General features: G+C 41.3%; 1 protein-coding gene across 4 annotated transcripts in view; it reads left to right on the top strand.

Annotated features, from left to right (window-relative positions):
- Positions 1-19,688, top strand: part of ANKFY1 (ankyrin repeat and FYVE domain containing 1) — a 59,345-nt gene that overhangs the window by 31,520 nt on the left and 8,137 nt on the right. For 3 of the 4 annotated variants that reach the window (XM_073316187.2, XM_073316189.2, XM_073316188.2), the window contains exons 10-24: positions 109-308; positions 1,222-1,319; positions 1,744-1,969; positions 3,385-3,483; positions 5,479-5,632; positions 6,822-6,990; positions 9,757-9,875; positions 10,790-10,946; positions 12,195-12,395; positions 14,373-14,549; positions 15,523-15,670; positions 15,916-16,006; positions 16,448-16,572; positions 17,489-17,635; positions 18,304-18,394. In XM_073316187.2, the coding sequence (XP_073172288.1) occupies positions 109-308; positions 1,222-1,319; positions 1,744-1,969; positions 3,385-3,483; positions 5,479-5,632; positions 6,822-6,990; positions 9,757-9,875; positions 10,790-10,946; positions 12,195-12,395; positions 14,373-14,549; positions 15,523-15,670; positions 15,916-16,006; positions 16,448-16,572; positions 17,489-17,635; positions 18,304-18,394 (2,202 nt within the window). Of the gene's footprint in view, positions 1-108; positions 309-1,221; positions 1,320-1,743; positions 1,970-3,384; positions 3,484-5,478; positions 5,633-6,821; positions 6,991-9,756; positions 9,876-10,789; positions 10,947-12,194; positions 12,396-14,372; positions 14,550-15,522; positions 15,671-15,915; positions 16,007-16,447; positions 16,573-17,488; positions 17,636-18,303; positions 18,395-19,688 lie in introns of those variants that run through there. The other variant, XR_012155494.2, reaches the window with a different exon arrangement.

A 19,688-nucleotide genomic window follows, 5' to 3' on the forward strand; every position in this document is an offset into this window, starting at 1 on the left:
CTTACTTATCAGATTCTTGGAAGGTGTTCCTTGGTGCAGTGTGTGTGTGGGGGGACTTTACAATTTTTTTAGAGGCTATCTAAAAATCTAACTTTTTTTATTTGTTAGATTAGACTTAGAATTGAAGGATCATGAGGGAAGCACAGCTCTGTGGCTTGCAGTTCAGTATATCAAAGTGTCTTCTGACCTGTCTATAAACCCTTTTGACGATGTCCCTGTTGTAAATGGAACCTCCTTTGATGAGAATAGCTTTGCAGCAAGACTAATCCAGCGAGGCAGCAATACAGATGCACCTGACATAGTAACAGGTAAAAGAGAGGTTTGTATTCATGGTTAGGCAAAAGGTTTGGATGACCAGATCACAAATGCAGCAATTAGAATAAAAGCTCGTTTAATAAGAACATAAGAGTGGCCTTACTGGGTCAGACCAAAGGTCCATCTAGCCCAGTATCTTGTCTTCCAGCAGTGGCCAGTGCCAGGTGCCCCAGAGGGAATGAACAGAACAGGTAATCATCAAGTGATTCATCCCCTGTCGCTCATTCCTAGTTTCTGGCAAACAGAGGATAGGGATACCCTCTATGCCCATCCTGGCTAATAGCCATTGATGGACCTATCCTCCATGAATTTATCTATAGCATCTTGCTTCAAAGTAAGGTGGGGGGAAAGGGGGGGGTTGGTTCTACTGAGGTCTGAAGTGCCACAGGCCCTATTACTGTAACCTTAATAGGGTAGAATTGGTCCAAGATCTTTAGAGGATAGACTTGGAAGGCACAGTGACTCTAAACCCTGCTATATATTGTCTAGAATGCAAATTCATAGCTGCACACTTAAGCTAAAATAACTTAAACCATAAATGGCTAAATAAAACTTTGTAAGGAGTTCATGTATATGCTCCCTGATGAGAATTAGATGCTGTCACAGGGGGAGGCTTATAGAATGGGTGGAAAATACTGAGATGGTGCATGAAGTCAGGAATATTCCATGCTGTTAAAGTCCTGGAGTTGTCCTCCCTTTCCAAAATGTGTCGCTTATTCTTTAGTGGCAGCTTGGAAACAAATGTAATGTTGAAGGGGCTGATCAGACATGCATATCCTTCAATAAGTAGCATCTCTGCTACAGGTCTTCCAAGTTCTAAATCTCTTGGGGGTAGGATACTAGAGATGTTCCAAATTATAACTTTAAATCAGTGGATAGTACATGCATTTTCATATTCCCTTTTAGGAAATTGCTTATTGCAGAGAGCAGCTGGAGCAGGAAATGAGGCAGCTGCTCTCTTCCTGGCAACCCATGGGGCAAAAGTGAACCATAGAAACAAATGGGTAAGAGAAATGTAGATTTTTATTGCCCTCCCCCCCCCCCCCCCCGCCACGCAGAATCCAGGTGTAACTAACCCCACCATACTGTATGTGGTGTGTGGGTGGTTTTTTAAACCAATTGATGAAAATCTGGAATGCTAGAGTGGTGATGACCACATTATGGTGTACGGACAATTGTGCTCTGTTCCCATGGCATTACATACTGCAGTGATGTGTTAACACGTCTCTCCTAATAATGCCTGTCAACAGTCCATGTTGAGAAATGCTGAAATTCAGTTAAAATTAGGCTAGTTGAGTATAGTGTTTACTAGTACACAATAAACAGAAAGCAGTCTTGGAAGCTGCTGTACACCATTCTAATTGAGGGGGGCTTCCTGTTTTAACGGTTGGTTTCAGAACTCCTAAACCTTTTTTTTTCTGTTTAAAGGGAGAAACTCCATTGCATACATCTTGTCGGCATGGCCTATCAAATCTTACGGCAGAGCTTCTACAACAAGGAGCCAATCCTAATATCCAGACTGAAGAAGCAGTGTCTAGTCAGAAGGATGCATCCTCACCACCTGCATCAGAGAATGTGTATCTGCAAACTCCCCTTCATATGGCTATAGCATATAACCACCCTGATGTGGTGTCAGTCATACTGGAGCAAAAAGGTAGGCCTTTGTTCAAACTGTACTGCTGCTACTAGATGGAGTGATTACGGCAACCTGCATACCATGGCAAGCTATGAGTCCTATTACATGAGTCTTCTCTATCTCCCTGTAGGCTGAGTTATATTTAGCTTCACTGTTTTACAAGAGTAACTTCTCAGTAACTTCTAATAGGGCCCTTCAGATGCCTTAGGGAGAGTGGTCCCTTCATGCATGCTCTAGGTAAAATGTGTAGTTACATGTGTATAGAATCTACAACGGATGAAACTTTGGAATGTCTAGTTCTGTATTTTCCCATAATTTAATATATTCCCCTGCTGTGTAAAGGGAGTGCCAGGATAGATCTGTAGTCTTGGAGGCTGGACTTAGAATGTGGGAGGTGGAAGACACCCACACAAATACTGACTCCTTCAGTTTCTTTCTTGCCCTGTGTTTCAGACTAACAATAGAAAATTGTAAACTCGTGTCACCAAGAAGAAAAATATTCAGTTCAGGTGGATGGCAGGACTCCAGGCTAGGATCTTTGTAACTACGTATCACGGGGGTGTGCAAACTTTTTGGCCCAAGGGCCACTTTGGGATTGCAAAACTTTTTATGGCGGTCCGGGTAGGGAAGGCTGTGCCTCCCCAAACAGCCTGGAGCCCGCCCCTTATCTGCCCCATCCAACCCCCCCCCCGCTCCTTTTCACCTGACTGCCCCCCATGGTACTCCTGCCCCAACTGTCCCCCAGGACCTCACCCCCTATCCAACCTCCCTGCTCCCTGACTGCCCCGACCTCTAACTGCCACCCCCCCAACCTCTGCCCCATCCAACCGCTCCCTGTCCCCTGACTGCCCCCCGGGATCCCCTGCCCCTTATCCAACCCCTCCCCGCCCCCTTACCATGCCACTCAGGTTGGCAGGAGCTCACAGCCATGCTGCTGCCCTGCCCGGCAGGAGCAGCAGGCCAGAGCACCAGTGGCACAGCATGCTGAGGCTGCAGGGGAGGGGGCGGGGGCTAGCCTCCCTGGCCGGGAGCTCAGGGGCTGGGCAGGAATGTGGCCCGCAGGCTGTAGTTTGCTCACCTTTGACTTATGTCTAGATGTCTAATTGTAGCAAATACATAAGGACAGTGGATGGATATTTCTGCTCTTCCTTGGGAGGCAGGACTTGATTAAAATCCTGGAAAGTTATTGGCATCATATTATTTGTTACATTATGGGTGAAGGATGTCGAGCATTGAGAATTGCCAACAAATTTCCCTTAAATATCCTAAGAGCTACTTAACTTGGGGAAAATTTTTGTAACGCTTCCAAAAAGTGACTTGGTCATTTGGGTCCGTTGAAATCCAAGTATAGCAAACAGGTTTTGAGATTGATGCTTAAAAATACAGGAACGCTTTTTTAACCTTGGTTCAAATTCTGTGGTGTTGTTTTTCAGCTAATGCCCTTCATGCTACCAACAACTTGCAAATCATTCCTGACTTCAGTCTCAAGGACTCTAGAGACCAGACAGTATTGGGACTGGCATTATGGACTGGTAAGGATTTATAAATTCTCAGTCTTTGTGGGAAAAATAATTGAGACTTAATGTGAATCCTACACACAAGTCAGGAGGGGAACCGTATTGACAATCACTCTTTTCCGTTTATGGAACTACTGTATAGTCAAGGCCCTTTGTGTTTTTGTTCATTTTGTTTAAAACTTTGCAGGAATGGATAGAAAAGTGGGTAAAACTGGTGCAAAACATTTCAGTTTTCTGAGTAAATATCAGGGTTAACATTGGGACAAGGAGACAGAAAGAAAAAACTAACAAAACTACATGTTGAAAGTAAAAGCAGTTTAATGCTCTGGTTTTAATTCTTGAACTGTTCATTAATAGTGCACGTATACATGCACGGATATCTTCCACTACACTAACTTATTTAACACTTACTTTTATATTGCATTTACACTTAACCTAATTTTTTAAGGGGAGTAAACCTAACATATTGGATTTTCTTAACATAATATTGTCATTTACTCGAGTGGCCCAAAATTTGGGTGAAAAATCAGTAACAAACAACAAACGGCTTTTGTAAAACTAAGGGCCTTATAGTACAGTAACTGTCCAACTCCAGGCTTCAGAGACTTAGTATATTCTTCATTGTTGGGGGAGGAAGGGTGTTTTTTTAAGAAACCTTGTTTAAGATTTTATTTCCTTTAGTTTATCCGAGGAATTAATGGAAATTCACTGTAGTTCCATGGTGCAAAGTTCAGAGAACACTTAGGGTTAAGTTTATAGCCACTTTTTAAAGCCTTGTATCTACTTTGCATGACACATCTGTCTTTTGGCTTGCTTCGTACACTGAGAGTAATGAGCCAGCAGATGGAAAGACTACCCCCTCCCCCCTTTTCAGGCACATGGAAGGCATAGTGCTGTACATGTAAAAAGGAATACTTACCCTTTCCTCAATCTAGGGGTGGATATGTAGATATGTTCCCTTTCCTCTTTTTCCAAAGCTACTTTCCCCTTAAATGAATCCGACAAGTCCATAACTCCTGGCTCTGACACTTGTATATAGCCATCACTTCGTTTGTGTTGCCTCCGTGTACTGTAAGATAGCTTTCTGGCTCTTTGTCAGTGAGATCTGAACTTCATCAAAGACAAGCCAATATGCTTAATTTTCCTTGCAGTCAGACATTTTGGTACACAGCCACTTGAGACCATGTAATAGCTGGGATATTTATGCATTATATTGAGTGTCCTATTTTGGATCAATTTAATTATCTTAAAAGCAAAAGGGTGATAGCCAAATAGATTCTATGTATCTTTCTTCTAGCTTGGCATTTTTAAGTGCAGTTCTGGAACTATGGCAGTGCAATAGGTTAGGCACCTAAATACTATAGTGACGGACACTTAGGATTCTAGGAGTGCCAAAGATGAAATGTCAAAGTGAGATGTAAAGCTGGTGCACTAAGCTTTTTTTAGCCAAATTCAAATCCTGTCTTCAGTTAGAGGGAAAAACAATGGTCTCATTCTAGCTACATTTTTATTCACAACATAAATCATTACAGTTTAGCTGTTGTCACCCTCTGATCAGGAGAGGCCTAGAGTTAGACTAGCCATGGTGATGAAGGTCAAGCTAAAGAAGTATCGTCAGAGCTATGCTGGAAGCCCCTGGCTCTACCTGGCTCCAAGTGTTCTAATATTCATGAATACTAAATCCACTTTCCATTTAAGACAGACAACCAACCTTAAACAGGGGTGGCTGATGGAAAAATTAACCACCTCACGTACTTGTGAAGATAATTGTACTAATGTTAAAATTAGCTAGTGATGGTTTACAGGTAGAGACTGAGTTTTTTACCTATTGCTTTATATCAAAATAAAGATTTTCATTTCAATTTGAAGCAAGTTTCAGGCTAATTTTTTCACTATATTAAAAATTGAAAGGTCTTGATACTAATATCTTCATGGGTAAAGCTTTACAGAGGATCCTTATTGTAACTCAGTTTCTGTAGGGATAAATATTAACAAGCTGTCACTTTCCAGGCATGCACACGATAGCAGCTCAGCTACTTGGGTCTGGTGCATCCATCAATGACACCATGTCAGATGGACAGACTCTGTTACATATGGCAATACAGAGACAGGATAGCAAGAGTGCTCTCTTCTTGCTGGAACATCAAGCAGATATAAATGTCAGGTAAGATGATTTTTTTATTTTTTTATTTTTTATATCTGTTGATGTAGCTCTGAATTGGAAGAATGCATGGGAAAAGTGGTTGAATTAAGCTGCCTCTAAATGAACAGCTCAAGAGTAAGAAGTGCCTAATTCTTGATCTCAATTCAAAGATATTGGGAGTTTCTCATTGTGGGAGAAGCTGTTATATTTTTAATTATGGTTGATGGACAACCTACAAAGTTGGTAACACATACTATCCTCTATCCATGTCAGATTTCCTACAGATAGCAAAGGGAGGCTTGCCCAAAGATAAGGGTTAGAACATGACCTTAGCATTAACTCAACTTTTTAGTTACTATCGGTGTTTGTACTTTGAGTCACTCAGTGTAGTGATATGGGGAGAGAGGGTCATGAAATTCTTTCAGTGCTATATCTGCTCTCTGTTGAAACTTGTGTGTGCAGGTGCCCAGGTCTAGTAACTTTACAAAATCGTGTGAATCCTTAAATCTGAGAATCCAGTCTTCAGCAATAGGTTTCAAAATTTTCACCCCAGTAAGAGGAATGGAAGCACCTCAGGTCTTTAGAGCTGTTAATGTCTGCATACTCGGGAAGACCACTTAGCATTGGTTTACACTTGATTCATCCTTGGAAGACATTCTTCCAAATCATTATGGCCAGAAACATAAAATAATGAAATGTAAGATAAACACCTCATGGGTGGGAGCCAGTCAACAGGCCAAGTGACATGGCTGGACTAATGCCAAACCTCCCTGTCAATCCAGTGCCTCTGGTTCACCTTTGCTCTGACGTAGTGGTTCATTATGGATGACTCTGCTCCCTGGCAGTAACTTCCCTAAAAAGCAATCTTTGGTTTCAACAGATCTTGTTATCTAAGTGTACCGGAGACAGACATGCCCAACAGCATCTTGATGCTGTTCATTAATAGAGCAATTTTAACATTATGGCAGTGATGATTTGTTGCAAAAAACAATGAAAAGACACAGTAAGCTTGTGGATAGTGACTAAATGTGTTGATATGCCCTTCCTAAGTGTTTTAATCTAGATGTTTTTTTTTAAACCAAGGAGTTTAAAACCCAAGTATATGAATCAAGAGCTGATACTCATTGGTCTGCCAATAAATCATTGCAACAGAATGTCTATTTTTAATGAGGTAACAATAGACCTTATACAGCAACTGTGCATATTACAGAACTCAGGATGGAGAGACAGCTCTTCAGCTAGCTATAAAAAACCAGCTTCCCCTTGTGGTTGATGCTATTTGTACCAGAGGGGCAGACATGTCTGTGCCAGATGAGAAAGGGAATCCTCCACTATGGCTTGCCCTGGAAAATAATTTGGAAGACATTGCATCGACTCTGGTAAGACAAGCATTTTCACTGTGTCCTTAAATTGTTTACGTTTGTCAGATTTTGTGGTTCACAAGTCATCAAATGCTGTTGAGAAGCCAAATTAATTTCTAGTATGCTAATGGTATAAGAATCAGTAGCAACATATGGCTTCTATAGCATTGTCAAATCTGGTACCGAAGTAAGCTTTTAAACTTTTTTGGAAGACTTCTTCTTCAAACGCTTGGTTTTGTTTTTAGTCAAAACTTAAATGCCCCCTACCAGCACACACCTCCCAAGCTTTCATGACTCTTGAATCTATATCATCCTTTGCCCTCCCTAGTGTTTTTAGGTTCCTTGAACTTGTTGGAAAATGTCAAGAACCAACAAAAATGTGGTACTGCAGGAATTAAGTATTTGCTGGACCACATGCTCATCTTTCTGTATGGGATCTAGTCTGTAAAGGTGCACTAAAGCTTATACATACTCTCATGTAACTCTTACTGCTGCATCAGGTTTTTAACATGTTTGGTGTTTTATAAAGTTTAACAGGCTTCAACTTGTCATTCCCCCCCCCCCCCCACCGACAAGATCTCATGCAACCATTAGGGGATCTAGCAATGCTCTCATTGCTATTAGGTCCTCTTTGTTGGAGACATGAGGGTATTTCAGAGGTTACTTCCGCAAGGGACCTGTAAATAGAAAGAGGAAAAGAACTGTAACTCTAAATTAGAGGGTTTTTTAAAAAGCTGACAAGTTGAGAAATTTTGGCTTCATAACTGTTCTCCATAAGGATGCTTCTTTTAAGTCTATAATTTTTTGTGTGGGACCAATACATACTGTATTAAGATGGGAAGACTAACTTTCAAATAAGTAAAATACTTGGTTATTACTGTAGAGAATGGCCTAAACATAAGGCATATGATGAAATGGCAGTGAGTATTAACGAATATATCTGCAGTACAGCACTACTAAAATCAATGCAACTTATCTGGAAGGATCTAAAAGCTTGTTCTAAAGGGTTCCAGTATATGAAGATAAAATGTAGAACCATAAATATATGGGTCAAAACTGGAAATGTAAAATTTTCAAAACTCTGAAATGCAAGTGGCCTGACCATCAAAGGTGTTGACCCCTCCAACTCTCATTACTTTCCTGATAGAGTGAGCACCCCCAACTCTAAGGGAAGCTAATGTCACTTTTTAAGTCCCTACATTTGAAAATTTAAAATTTTCTATCCGCCTCCTTCAGATTATGAGAGATGTGATTTTTCTGAAATTTAAGCATTGTCTTGTGTTCATGCTTGCCTAGCAGAGCAAGATTCCAAATACCTATTAATATATGGTAAATGGTCACTGAAATTTAATTAGTCCTGTTTTTACTATTTTCTTGGGGAAAACAATGCCCTAAATGTGCATGGAATTTGAGGCTATATTAGGAATATTCAGCTGCAGCTTTTTTAGAATTATTCCTGCAAGTCAATTAGTTACTCTCATTACTGACCCAATGATACAATGGGGAACTTTGGACCAGTTTTTATGCCAGTCGTCTTGCTGTATATGTATGTGAAGTTAGGAAAGGTAAATATTCTGCAAGTTTTTATGCAGCCAGTTGTTAAATAGCAATGTCTCCAAGTTGTCTCAATTGCCAGAACTATTCTTTAGACACCTTTGTAGTTGCATAACTTGATCGCTTTTGCTACAATATTACTTAACAAGCAGATCACTTTTAATAAATCGTAATAGCCATTTAATTTAAAAATTACTTATGTCAAACTCCAGCTTGAAGCAATTTTTATAGCCAAAGTTAACTCCTTAACAAATGGAAGTGCAACAACATTATTCATAACAAGACTACATTATTCCAGTGAGCTTACTTTAATTTTAGCTTAGGTATGTTCCTGTGGTGTTAAAAAGGCTTTCTTGCTTCTTGTTGAAAGCTTATGAGCACTTAATACATCTCAAAACACCTCCTGAGAGAACTGGCTGGCCAGCTTCTCTCCTCCTCTTCCCCCCTTACACTTTTTTTTTTGAATTTTTTTAAGCCAGAGGTTCAAAGGAGCTTTATCTTCAAGTTTTTTTCCCCTATTCCAGAAGATCTTGTTCCCAAACAAATGGGGTTTGATGTAGCGATTTTAAGTTCAGACAGAATTGTAGATTACTTTCTACATGCATAAAAGAGTTGGGGCAGAGTGATGTCATCTTTCTGTAAAGAATGAGTGTCCTCTAGCAATGTCATTTATAGTTCCGAATGATTTTTAACTGACCACTTCTTCCATTCTTGCATAGAAGGGTGCACTTACATTTGGTTCCTCATCCTGCTCTAGGTCCCTTTTCATTGAGCATGACTAGTAAAGTTTGACGTACAGCTAATTTCCTTGTGAATGGGGTTATAGGAAGTGGTATTAGATGTCTTGGATCTCCCACTTACTGCTGTGTGTGGTGAGAGTTACCATGGATCTGATGAGCTGGAGTTACAAACCATCTTCCGCTTACTGGATGGATGACCCATCTGGTCTCAAACAAATCTGAAACTTGTTCCCCTTATGGCAGTCTCCTACAAATATTTCACAAGACTAGAGACAGCAGTTCCTAATCCACCTTTTCACAAGGGAAATATATTACAAAAGCCAAGAACTAATGAAGGAATAAAAAAATTTAAAAAACCTATATTGTGATAGCACCATCATGGTGGGGAGGGAGGCGTTTCATTGCTACTCTTTTAAAAAAAAAAATAGCCAAGTGACTGTATAACTGAGATGCAGGCATCTTAGCTTATTGTGCTTCATTGTTAATTCAGGTAAGACATGGCTGTGATGCAACTTGCTGGGGCCCGGGACCAGGTGGATGCTTACAGACCCTTCTGCACAGAGCTATTGATGAAAACAGTGAACAAATAGCATGCTTCCTTATTCGCAGGTCAGATATGAGTCTGTTTTACAAAGTGGTGTAGCCATGTCAGTCCCGGGATATTAGACAAGGTGGGTGAGGGCAATATCTTTTATTGGACCAACTTCTGTTGGTGAGACAGACAAGTTTTTGAGCCACACAGAGTTCTTCAGGTTGGTGTAGCTCAGAAGCATGTATCTCTCTCCAACAGAAGTTAGTCCAATAAAAGATTACCTCACTCACCTTATTGCGCTGCGAAGGAAACTTTTTGTTTGTGTACACATTTCTTGTTTAGAACCTTCAGACAGCACTGTCCATCATACTGGAGAGTGGTGCTTTCCCAGTGGATGCTGTGTTCGGCATTACCCAATGTATCAGTTTGGTAACTTTTTTTAATGTACTCCAGAAAAGATGCTTTTAATGTCTGCAAACAAAGCATAGGTGCACTGGCATAGGGTAACTGTACATCTTAATTTTGTTTCGAGCTAACAGTGGGTATGCACATGTCACTAATCTTAATGAATTGATCATTCTCATTAAACTGTCTTTCTTTTGTTTAGATCTTACTCTTTAGTGTGGAACAGGCTTTATTTATGAAGCACTGATCAAAGCTACCAGGTACACACTGCATGGTAGCTCGCACAGTTGCTGTTTTGAATTGTCAGTTTCCTTCAGTAGTCAAACAATGAAAAGCTCAACACTTTTGTAGTAAAAGTGCTTTTCCCCAAGATGAATGTTAATGTATAAATTCTCACTATTGTTGCTACTGTAACCATAGATGAGGGTAAAATGAACTCTTGCGAGAGGTTCGTTAACACATGCACATGCAATAGCTGCTAGTGAAGGGCTTGTAAGGAAAGAGCTTTCCATATTGGTTCGGAGCTGCTAGTATCAATTCATCCATGGAAGTATATTTGATGGGTACGTTGCTGCTTTCCTTCTAGTGGTTGTGATGTAAATAGTCCTAGACAGCCAGGTGCTAATGGAGAAGGAGAAGAGGAAGCTCGTGATGGACAGACACCTCTGCATTTGGCAGCTTGCTGGGGGCTGGAAGAGGTGGTACAGTGCCTTCTAGAGTTTGGTGCCAATGTAAATGCACAGGTATGTAGAAATGTGTAGGTTTTATTCCAAAAAGTAAAAACACTCTATTGTAAGCTCTCTCTTCAGTTAGCTTGAGACTTTTGATTTAACATGGATCTTTTTTGTCATTATTTTGCATCTTTAAAATAAAACAGAATATTCAGTGCTCAGCCTTCCAAATGTATGGGTAGGAAGGGATTTTGTCTGATTGGACTGGGGAGATCTACTCAACTGTCATACGTGTGTGTTCAACTTCATAACAGAGATGTTTATCTCTTTCCATATATTGTCATCCCTCTCTGGATTATAGAAACTGACTTTTTAAAAAATAATAAACCATTAAGAATTCTTTTAAAAAACAAAAAACAAAACCCTTAACTTAGAGTGCACATATGCCCTAAAGGTCCTGCCTGACTATCCAAAATGTTCTGTTTGACTAGATGTGTGGCATTGGTTTGTTAGAACTGCAATCCCATATGTACCTACATGCATGTAGGTAGTGATCCATTCCAAAACTTCCACCAATCTGAAAACGCATCATAGTATGCATGTCAGGTAATCCTGAAAGTATCTGTTTATATGTTGCATCAATTAAGACCCTTTTAGATCAACTTTTTAAAGCATTGTTTGCTTGATCCATGGAATTTTCTGTTATTTCAGTGCTTATTTCTCCTCCAGAAACGAAGTCCTAAATGCCTCAATATCTAACACAAATAGAGTAGATAAAAATAACAGGTAACTAAGACCCTAAAGTAATTATCAATGTGCTTGCATGATGCAGGAAGTGCAAAGAAATCACTTTTTAACTTGAAATAGGCAGGTGGGAGGTGTGGGGAGGGGAATGTTCAAGTAGTCCATAGCTGAAATAGTAAATCTTACTGATATTTGCTTGATGGTTTCTTTAGTGGCCACATATTGTGGACACAACTGCTAAATACTCATTACTCCAAAAATGTGTGGCTCTTAGGGGAGAGGGAGAAGCAGTATTTGAGAATCTGAATTGGTTTGTTTGAACAGATAGTCCAGATTATTAAGGTCTATTTCCCAAGGACAAAGCCAAATAACAAATAAGACTCAATCTGTGTTGCTGTTAAAATAACAGAGGCTTTAACTGTTTTCTTAAATCATTTAGTACCTTTAAATCTCCCCATCAGGAGGCTCTATATCCCACTCTTGCTGTACTGCTTTTGTCTGCTTGGAGACAAGAGGAAACTTCTGCCTATTACTGTATCTTTGATATGCAATGTGAACTTGATGGTCTCTTTGTAGGATGCAGAGGGAAGGACTCCAATCCACGTTGCCATTAGCAACCAGCATAATGTCATCATTCAGCTGCTGATTTCACATCCAGAAATCAGATTGAATATGCGTGATCGGCAGGGCATGACGCCATTTGCATGTGCTATGACCTACAAGAATAACAAAGCAGCAGAGGCAATCCTGAAGCGGGAGGCAGGAGCTGCTGAGCAGGTAAGGTGGGGACATGATATTCATACTGGGTTCTTTAAACTGTACTAGATGCACAGGTGTGTTCATGCTTTATTTTGCTCTTAACTGGTTTATTCCAGATATTAATCCAGTGTGGCATGCAAGCAAGGTCTGCTGGGAAACCAAAGGCTGCTTGTGTTGAAGTGGTGTGCTGAGCCTTGGTGTCCACATTGTTCTGTATAGTGTCTTGTCAGTTCCTATAGCCATGTTATCTCAACATCTTCCTCAGCATAAATTGAAGGGTGAGCTCAGACAGATGAAGGAAAAAAAAAAAAAAAAAGCCAAGAGAAGCAGTGCGTTAAGTCTTTGTAGTGAAATAAAACTTGTTTCAAGCTGTCTTATGTTATGGACTTCTACTGAAGTAAACATGCTAGAACAGTGTTATAAATGATTCTTAAAATTAAACTCTTTTGTTGGTCAAGTACTGGCATTTGGACAGCTTGTTCTGAAGCAGGAAAACACCACTCTTAATTATGACTTAGCAATGCAATGTAAAACTGTGGAACCTTCACCTGTATTGTCAGGCTTCTTGGTGGAAATTTCGGACATCTGTTCAGCAGTCTTCTCCTTCTACCTTGTGTAAGTTAACTACCTATTAAGTATTTTGGGTGCACAGTTAAATCTGTTACCTGCACTATCTAAAACCCTTGTTTTCTGTGAAGTATAACCTCATCCTAAAATCTGTGGTGCACTACTTAATTCTGCCTTTAAGGCACATGTAAACAGTGGTTTTCCCCTCTGCCCCACGAAGAATAATCATGTAAGCACATCTTGCATTAGTGTGCGAGGATTGTATGTTGCCTTCCCTTGCATTAACGGTTATACTCCTGTAAATACATTTAACCAAAATAATTTTGTGTTCCACAAATAACAGAACTGTTAACCTGTTTTGCCTATTTCATTAAAATATTATCCATCTTGCAATTACACCTAGAAATTACAAGATATGAGATGTAGAAAGATACAAAAATATGAAAGAATACAAGCTTGTAAAATACTGGTTTGAAAATGGAGGACCTTTTTAAGAGCTAGCAAAGGCATTCAACCATATTTCTTGGCAACTTTGTATCAGTTGCAGGGAATTGATCTATCCAGTAGGTCTCCTCCATCTCTAACTTCTGATTTAATAGTGGAAAGAATGAGAACTGGCTCTGTGCTTGCAGGTAATGACTGAGATGAGGGCAGCAGGTTGCTTGTATTTGTATTATTGTAACATCTAGGAGCTCTGATTGTTGACCACGTTCTGTACAAACAGAACAAAGACAGTCCCTTTTCTCTGTGGAGCTTAGTCTAAATATAAGACCAGAGAAAAGATGTGGATATAGACAGACAACACAAGGAAACAATGGGGCATTATTGGTGAGCATGATGGGCAGATGTCTCAGTACACCAGCAGCCTAAAAGATTGTCAAGTTTTATCTGTGGGCAGCACAGCTCAGTTCTCTTTAAGGAGAGATATGAAGAAGGATAATGAGTTTTTGTAAATGTTTACAGGGAACTCCAGCATGGGAGAAAACCGTTCTTGTTTGGAAGCTTAACAAGTGGGCAATGGAGGCTGGCATCACTGGCCATTTCAGGGAGAGGCTGACCTTTTTATACTGAATGAGACGATAGGCTGTGAAGGGCCTCGTAGGTGAAAACAGGTAGCTTGTGTTTGGTATGATAGAAAGGGAACCAGTAGAGGGATGCATAGAGAAGGGTGATGTGGTCAAAGTGACAGGGTAGGAAAATGATCTTTGCCGTAGCATTCTGAAAGGACGTGAGTGGGGCAAGACTGCATTTCTCAAAGCCAGAGAAAAGGATGATTCAATAATTGAGACATTGTGCCTTGGAACATACGTCTAGTTAAAAACAGAGCTCAGTGATCATCCAACAATAAACTTGGTCTGTCCTGCTCTTCAGGAAGGCCTTTATGTAAAGCTTCATTGTATACGTGCATGCGCTCTCTCACTGCTTCAGGTGGATAACAAAGGTCGGAACTTCCTCCATGTAGCTGTTCAGAACTCTGATATTGAGAGTGTGCTCTTCCTGATCAGTGTCCAAGCAAATGTGAATTCTAGAGTCCAGGATGCTTCTAAGCTGACACCTTTACATCTAGCTGTACAAGCGGGCTCAGAAATCATTGTGCGCAATCTGGTATGTACTCGAGAGGATTCAAATGATAGAAGCTTTATGTACTTGACTTTCTTCAAGTGTCTCAATGCAGATTATAAACCTTTCTAAAATAGCTCAAGAGTCACCTAGAGTCTACAGCAGAGGTGGGCAAACTACAGCCCGCGGCCTACATCTGGCCCGTGGGACCATTCTGCCCGGCCCCTGAGCTCCTGGCTAGGGAGGCTAGCCCCTGGCCCCTCCCCTGCTGTTCCCCCTCCCCCACAGCCTCAGCTCACTGCACCACCGGCGTAATTCTCTGGGTATCAGGGCTGTGAGCTCCTGGGGTGGGGCAGCACAGCAGCCTGACCCAGTCGTCTGTGTGGTGTGGCTGCCTGTTGGGGGGCAGGGAGGGCGGTGCGGCTGCCTGTTGGGGGGGCAGGGAGGGTTGGATAGAGAGAAGGGAAGTTCGTGGGGTGGCCAGAGGGCAGGGAACGGGGGTGAATGGGGGTGGTCAGGAAGGAGGGGGGGTGGGATGGGGCGGCAGTTAGGCAGGGGTTCTGGGGGCGGTCAGGGGACAGAGCCGGGGCGAGGGGCATGGATAGGGCAGGGGTCCTGGGGGGAGAGATGCAGCGGGGGTTGAATAGGGGGTGGGGGCTGGGCCACACCTGGCTGTTTGGGGAGACACAGCCTCCTCTAACTGGCCCCCCCCATACAATTTCAGAAACCCAATGCGGCCCTTAGGCCAAAAAGTTTGCCCGCCCCAGTCTACAACATTAAACTGGGAGTTGAGATCCATGTGTCATAGTACTAAGTCTTGGTCAAACTTCATATGACCACTTAATCTCTGCCTCAGTTCATCTCTGTATAATATTTGCCTCACACCTAGAGGTGGTGTAAGAACTAATTGGAAAGCATTTATGTAATACATTGAAGTGGAAATTATCTAGTGTACTGGCTGCTAATGTTCTCAAAGGAGACATTTTAGGGATCTCTTCATTCTCATGTTTTCTAACAGCTTCTTGCAGGTGCAAAGGTGAATGAGCTGACTAAGCACCGCCAGACTGCTCTCCACCTAGCGGCTCAGCAGGACCTGCCCACAATTTGCTCTGTCCTTCTAGAGAATGGAGTGGACTTCGCAGCTGTGGATGAAAATGGAAATAATGGTAAATGTATCTACTTCTAAACGTTTGCAAATCTTTGCAGTTTAGCAATCCAGCTCTTGGTATCCTCTGGTTTGGGAGCTGGCTGCTGAGTGGATTCCAATTTTTTCAAGGGTATGAAAGGGACAGGCTAAGTCCTAGAAATACAACTTAAAAAGTGTGGGTATGTGACTTTGCCAGGCTTCCTAACTATTCTGGGATGTCAGGAATGCCACTTGAACCTTGGATTTGTCTTTCCCCCTCCCCAGCTCTTCATCTGGCCGTGATGCATGGTCGTCTAAACAATATCCGTATCCTCCTGACGGAATGTAATGTGGATGCCGAAGCCTTTAATATTCGGTAAATACTGCTGTTGCATACTACTCTGCATGAACACAGACTTTTTAAAAGTTGCTTATGATCTAATAATTGCATATATATAAATGACTGCATCAAAACTTTTAATTCTGTAGATCTAGCTTAGAAGTTGACAATTGATGCACTTTGAAAGTGCACAAAGCAAATGTTCAAAATTCACTTTATTCAAACACCTCTTAATTCTTTCACTATCTTTTCTCAGCATGAATTAACCACTTAAATCACATGCATTGAACTCTAAATCACTGATTCAAGAAAACAATGTAAACTTTATTTACCCATGATGTGCTTTAAAACTGGCTCCCACACTGCTTTATGGACAAGTCAGTCTGACGCTGACTGAAGTAAATATAGTATAAACACATCTTGGTCTGCATTACATGCAGATCTGTTCCAATATCTGAGTGTCTTTTGTGTTGTCAGAGGTCAGTCACCAATGCACATTCTGGGACATTATGGGAAAGATAATGCAGCAGCCATCTGTGAGCTCTTCTTAGAATGTATGCCAGAATATCCCCTAGACAAACCTGATGCTGAAGGAAACACAGGTAACCAGAATGTAGTATGTCTAGAATCTGAATGTTGCTGTTTTAAATACTATACAATGGATGTGAACTGAGAAAAGCAAAACTAGTTAGCATTACACTTGTAAAACTGAGATGCACATATTCAGTTAATAAATTTTAAATCTACTACTTTGCAAGACCAAACTAAAGGTTGTCACAGTTTCAAGGTAACTGTACCTGTGATCACTTTATGGGCTCTTACAGGGTGCCTCCCTTACACTCCAGACCTTTAGCTATCAGGACCACCTTTCTCCAGAGATTTAGGCTGCAAACTCCTGCAATTCATTGATTATATCAGCAGGTATGACTTCAGTTCTGCACCAGTACTCCTGGGCTTTCAAGGATAATGACAGGGTTAACCAGTGACCACCCCAGTTTCATAAAGTGAAATACTATTTGTAAAGATCCATCTTCTCTGTAAATACTTTTCTCTGAATAAAGAGCAGGCCTAGCTTATCAGCCAGTTACCTGTCTTCTTCCTAGGGATTCTGATAGGATTAAAGTAGTGCAAGGTTTGTCTCTCTTGGTCATAGTTCCATATCAGTTCTTGGATGCAGTGTATGTGACCTCTCTATGTCATACATTTGTTCTTTGCTTGCCGGGCCTCTTGAACCAGGTAAAACTAGTCTCTCCAATTTTCCCCCAAGGATTGAGACTTTTTTTCTCCAGAGTTGTTACCTGTCTAGGGATTTGCACTAATTTATTCCCTAGTAACTTCAGTTCCTGTAGGAAACCCTGTATCTCCCCCATTGAGTTAAGTGTTATATGGGCTAGTGATTGTATTCTTAAGTTGACACAGTAGTCCTTGAATATTCCATGTGTCCATACTGTCTGCTACACAAGTATCTCCACATGTTGCATCTGTAAGTGTGGGAAAATGTCTGCCTCTGCTTTTCAGTGCTTCTGTTGGCCTATATGAAGGGAAATGCGAACTTGTGCCGTGCTATTGTGAGAGCTGGGGCTCGTCTTGGGGTTAACAATAACCAAGGAGTCAATATCTTCAACTACCAAGTTGCTACAAAACAGCTTCTCTTTAGACTCTTGGGTAAGTACATTTGGCACTCAAGGCATAACAAAAGCCTAGGCCTTTTTTTATCAGTGAGACCTGCTTAAAGTTGAGACCCTAAATTAGTGGTCTGACTTTGAGGGGACCTGGGCTCATACAGATTTCACTGAGAGTTGCAAGTGCTCATACCTTTGCTCAACCTCTTCAGTGGATCTGTGCTTCACTTCAGGCACTTGGGCTTAAACTGTGGCCATAACTCTTTACCTTCCCTTTCTTAAAAGGGGGATATTTTATCTACTAACATCACATTGGTTTTCAAAATGGAACATTTGTTAAATATACCCCTTGACCACTTGCAGCATGCTCTTTGCACATGTCTTGGACAATGAGAACTGTCTTTCTGGTTCTCATTTAATGTTGCACTCTAGTTGCAAACATTTTCAGGAGGGTCCAGCTTCCATTTACTTCAGAAAATTCTACTAAACATTCTGAACTTTGGCACCAAATATGCTAAATACAGTTTCATTAAGGTTGGTGGGCAATTGTTCAGCTGTTTGAGTCTGTGATGGCAGCGATCTAAGCTCTGAAAGCAGGGGCAAGGTGACCATTCTAAATGTAGTCATAAAAATGTTTGAGCTATGAAGGGGGAGAGACTTGTTTCAAGGGACATACAGGTACTTTAAGGATTTATCTTGCCTTCCTTACAGATATGCTGTCAAAAGAACCTCCCTGGTGTGATGGCTCCAACTGCTATGAATGCACTGCCAAGTTTGGAGTCACAACAAGGAAGCATCATTGGTAACTAAATGTATTAAACATATTACTACAGAAGTAGCGCTGCTCCGCTCCCCCCCCCCAAAAAAAGAGAAGCCACAAAAACCAAAAAAAAAAACCCAGCTAATTTTCAGAATATAACTGGCTTGGTTTAAGCAATCTTGGAAGAAGCATAATCTTCTGTAGTGCTATAAAATACATGTAGATAAATGAGTACTTGATCCCTCTGAATTAAAGCCCTCTTCCATCTCCTACTTCAATTGCTAGGTAGAAGAGGGCTTTTTCAGAGCCCCGTGGCCTGGCTGAAACAGCTCTCAGGTGCAGGTTACCATCTGAATGACTAGCTGCTGGGCAGTAAGCTGCCTGGAGTTGCATGTAAGGAAGGAGGTTGCCTGTCAAGGGAACTCCTTTTTCATTGGGGCAAGAAGCCACTTGCTGTGTTTGTTGGAGAGGGAAATCTGCTGTAAGATGTGTAGTTGTAGCCATGGTGGTCCCAGGATATGAGACCAGGTAGGTGAGGAATATCTTTTACTGGAACAACTTCTTGTCCCTCACCAACAGAGGTTGGGCCAATAAAAGATATTACCTCACCCACACTGCCTTGGGAACCTGCTGTCAGTTACAGCAGGGCTCACAAGCTGTACCAAAGAAGGAAAACCATAGGGACTCTGAAAGCAGTCTGACAGTTTATTGGATTGTGGTCCCATACACATTTTTGTAGAACCTCAGTTACGAACTTTCCCATCAACCACACACCGCATTTGGAACCGGAAGTATACAATCAGGCAGCAGCAGAGACGAGTGGGGAGGGGGGAAAGCAAATACAGTACAGTACTGTGTTCAATGTAAACTCTAAAGAACAAAGGGAAAGCAGCATTTTTCTTCTAAACTGTGAACAAAACGTTTATGGTTCTTTCAAGAGCTACAAACATTTCAGTTACAACCTCCTTTCTCAAGATGTTTGTAACTTTTCGACTGTGTGAAAAGTGCTTGAAATGCAGGTGTTTCTAGCAGGAGTCTACCACGGTTTCTTTGACCTATGTGGCCATAGATGCTTTTTCTGAACTAATCTGCAAAGCTGATGTAGGCTGCTCTTGGCTAATATTTTTCATTGGGTTCAAAGTGAGAGCTTCTATGTCCATGCTCATCAGGGAAGCTGTAGTAGAAACCCAATCGTAATCCAGGCTTGCATAGGTTGGCTGCTATTAGGCCTTTCAGTAGGGACTGATCAGTCATACAGCCAAGATGCATGTGAGGGACAAACGTCACCTAGATGGGGAGATGAAAAGTTGGTGTTAACAGCTGTAGCTCTCTCGGT

This window comes from Lepidochelys kempii, chromosome 17, assembly GCF_965140285.1.
Source record: "Lepidochelys kempii isolate rLepKem1 chromosome 17, rLepKem1.hap1, whole genome shotgun sequence".
NCBI lineage: Eukaryota > Metazoa > Chordata > Testudines > Cheloniidae > Lepidochelys > Lepidochelys kempii.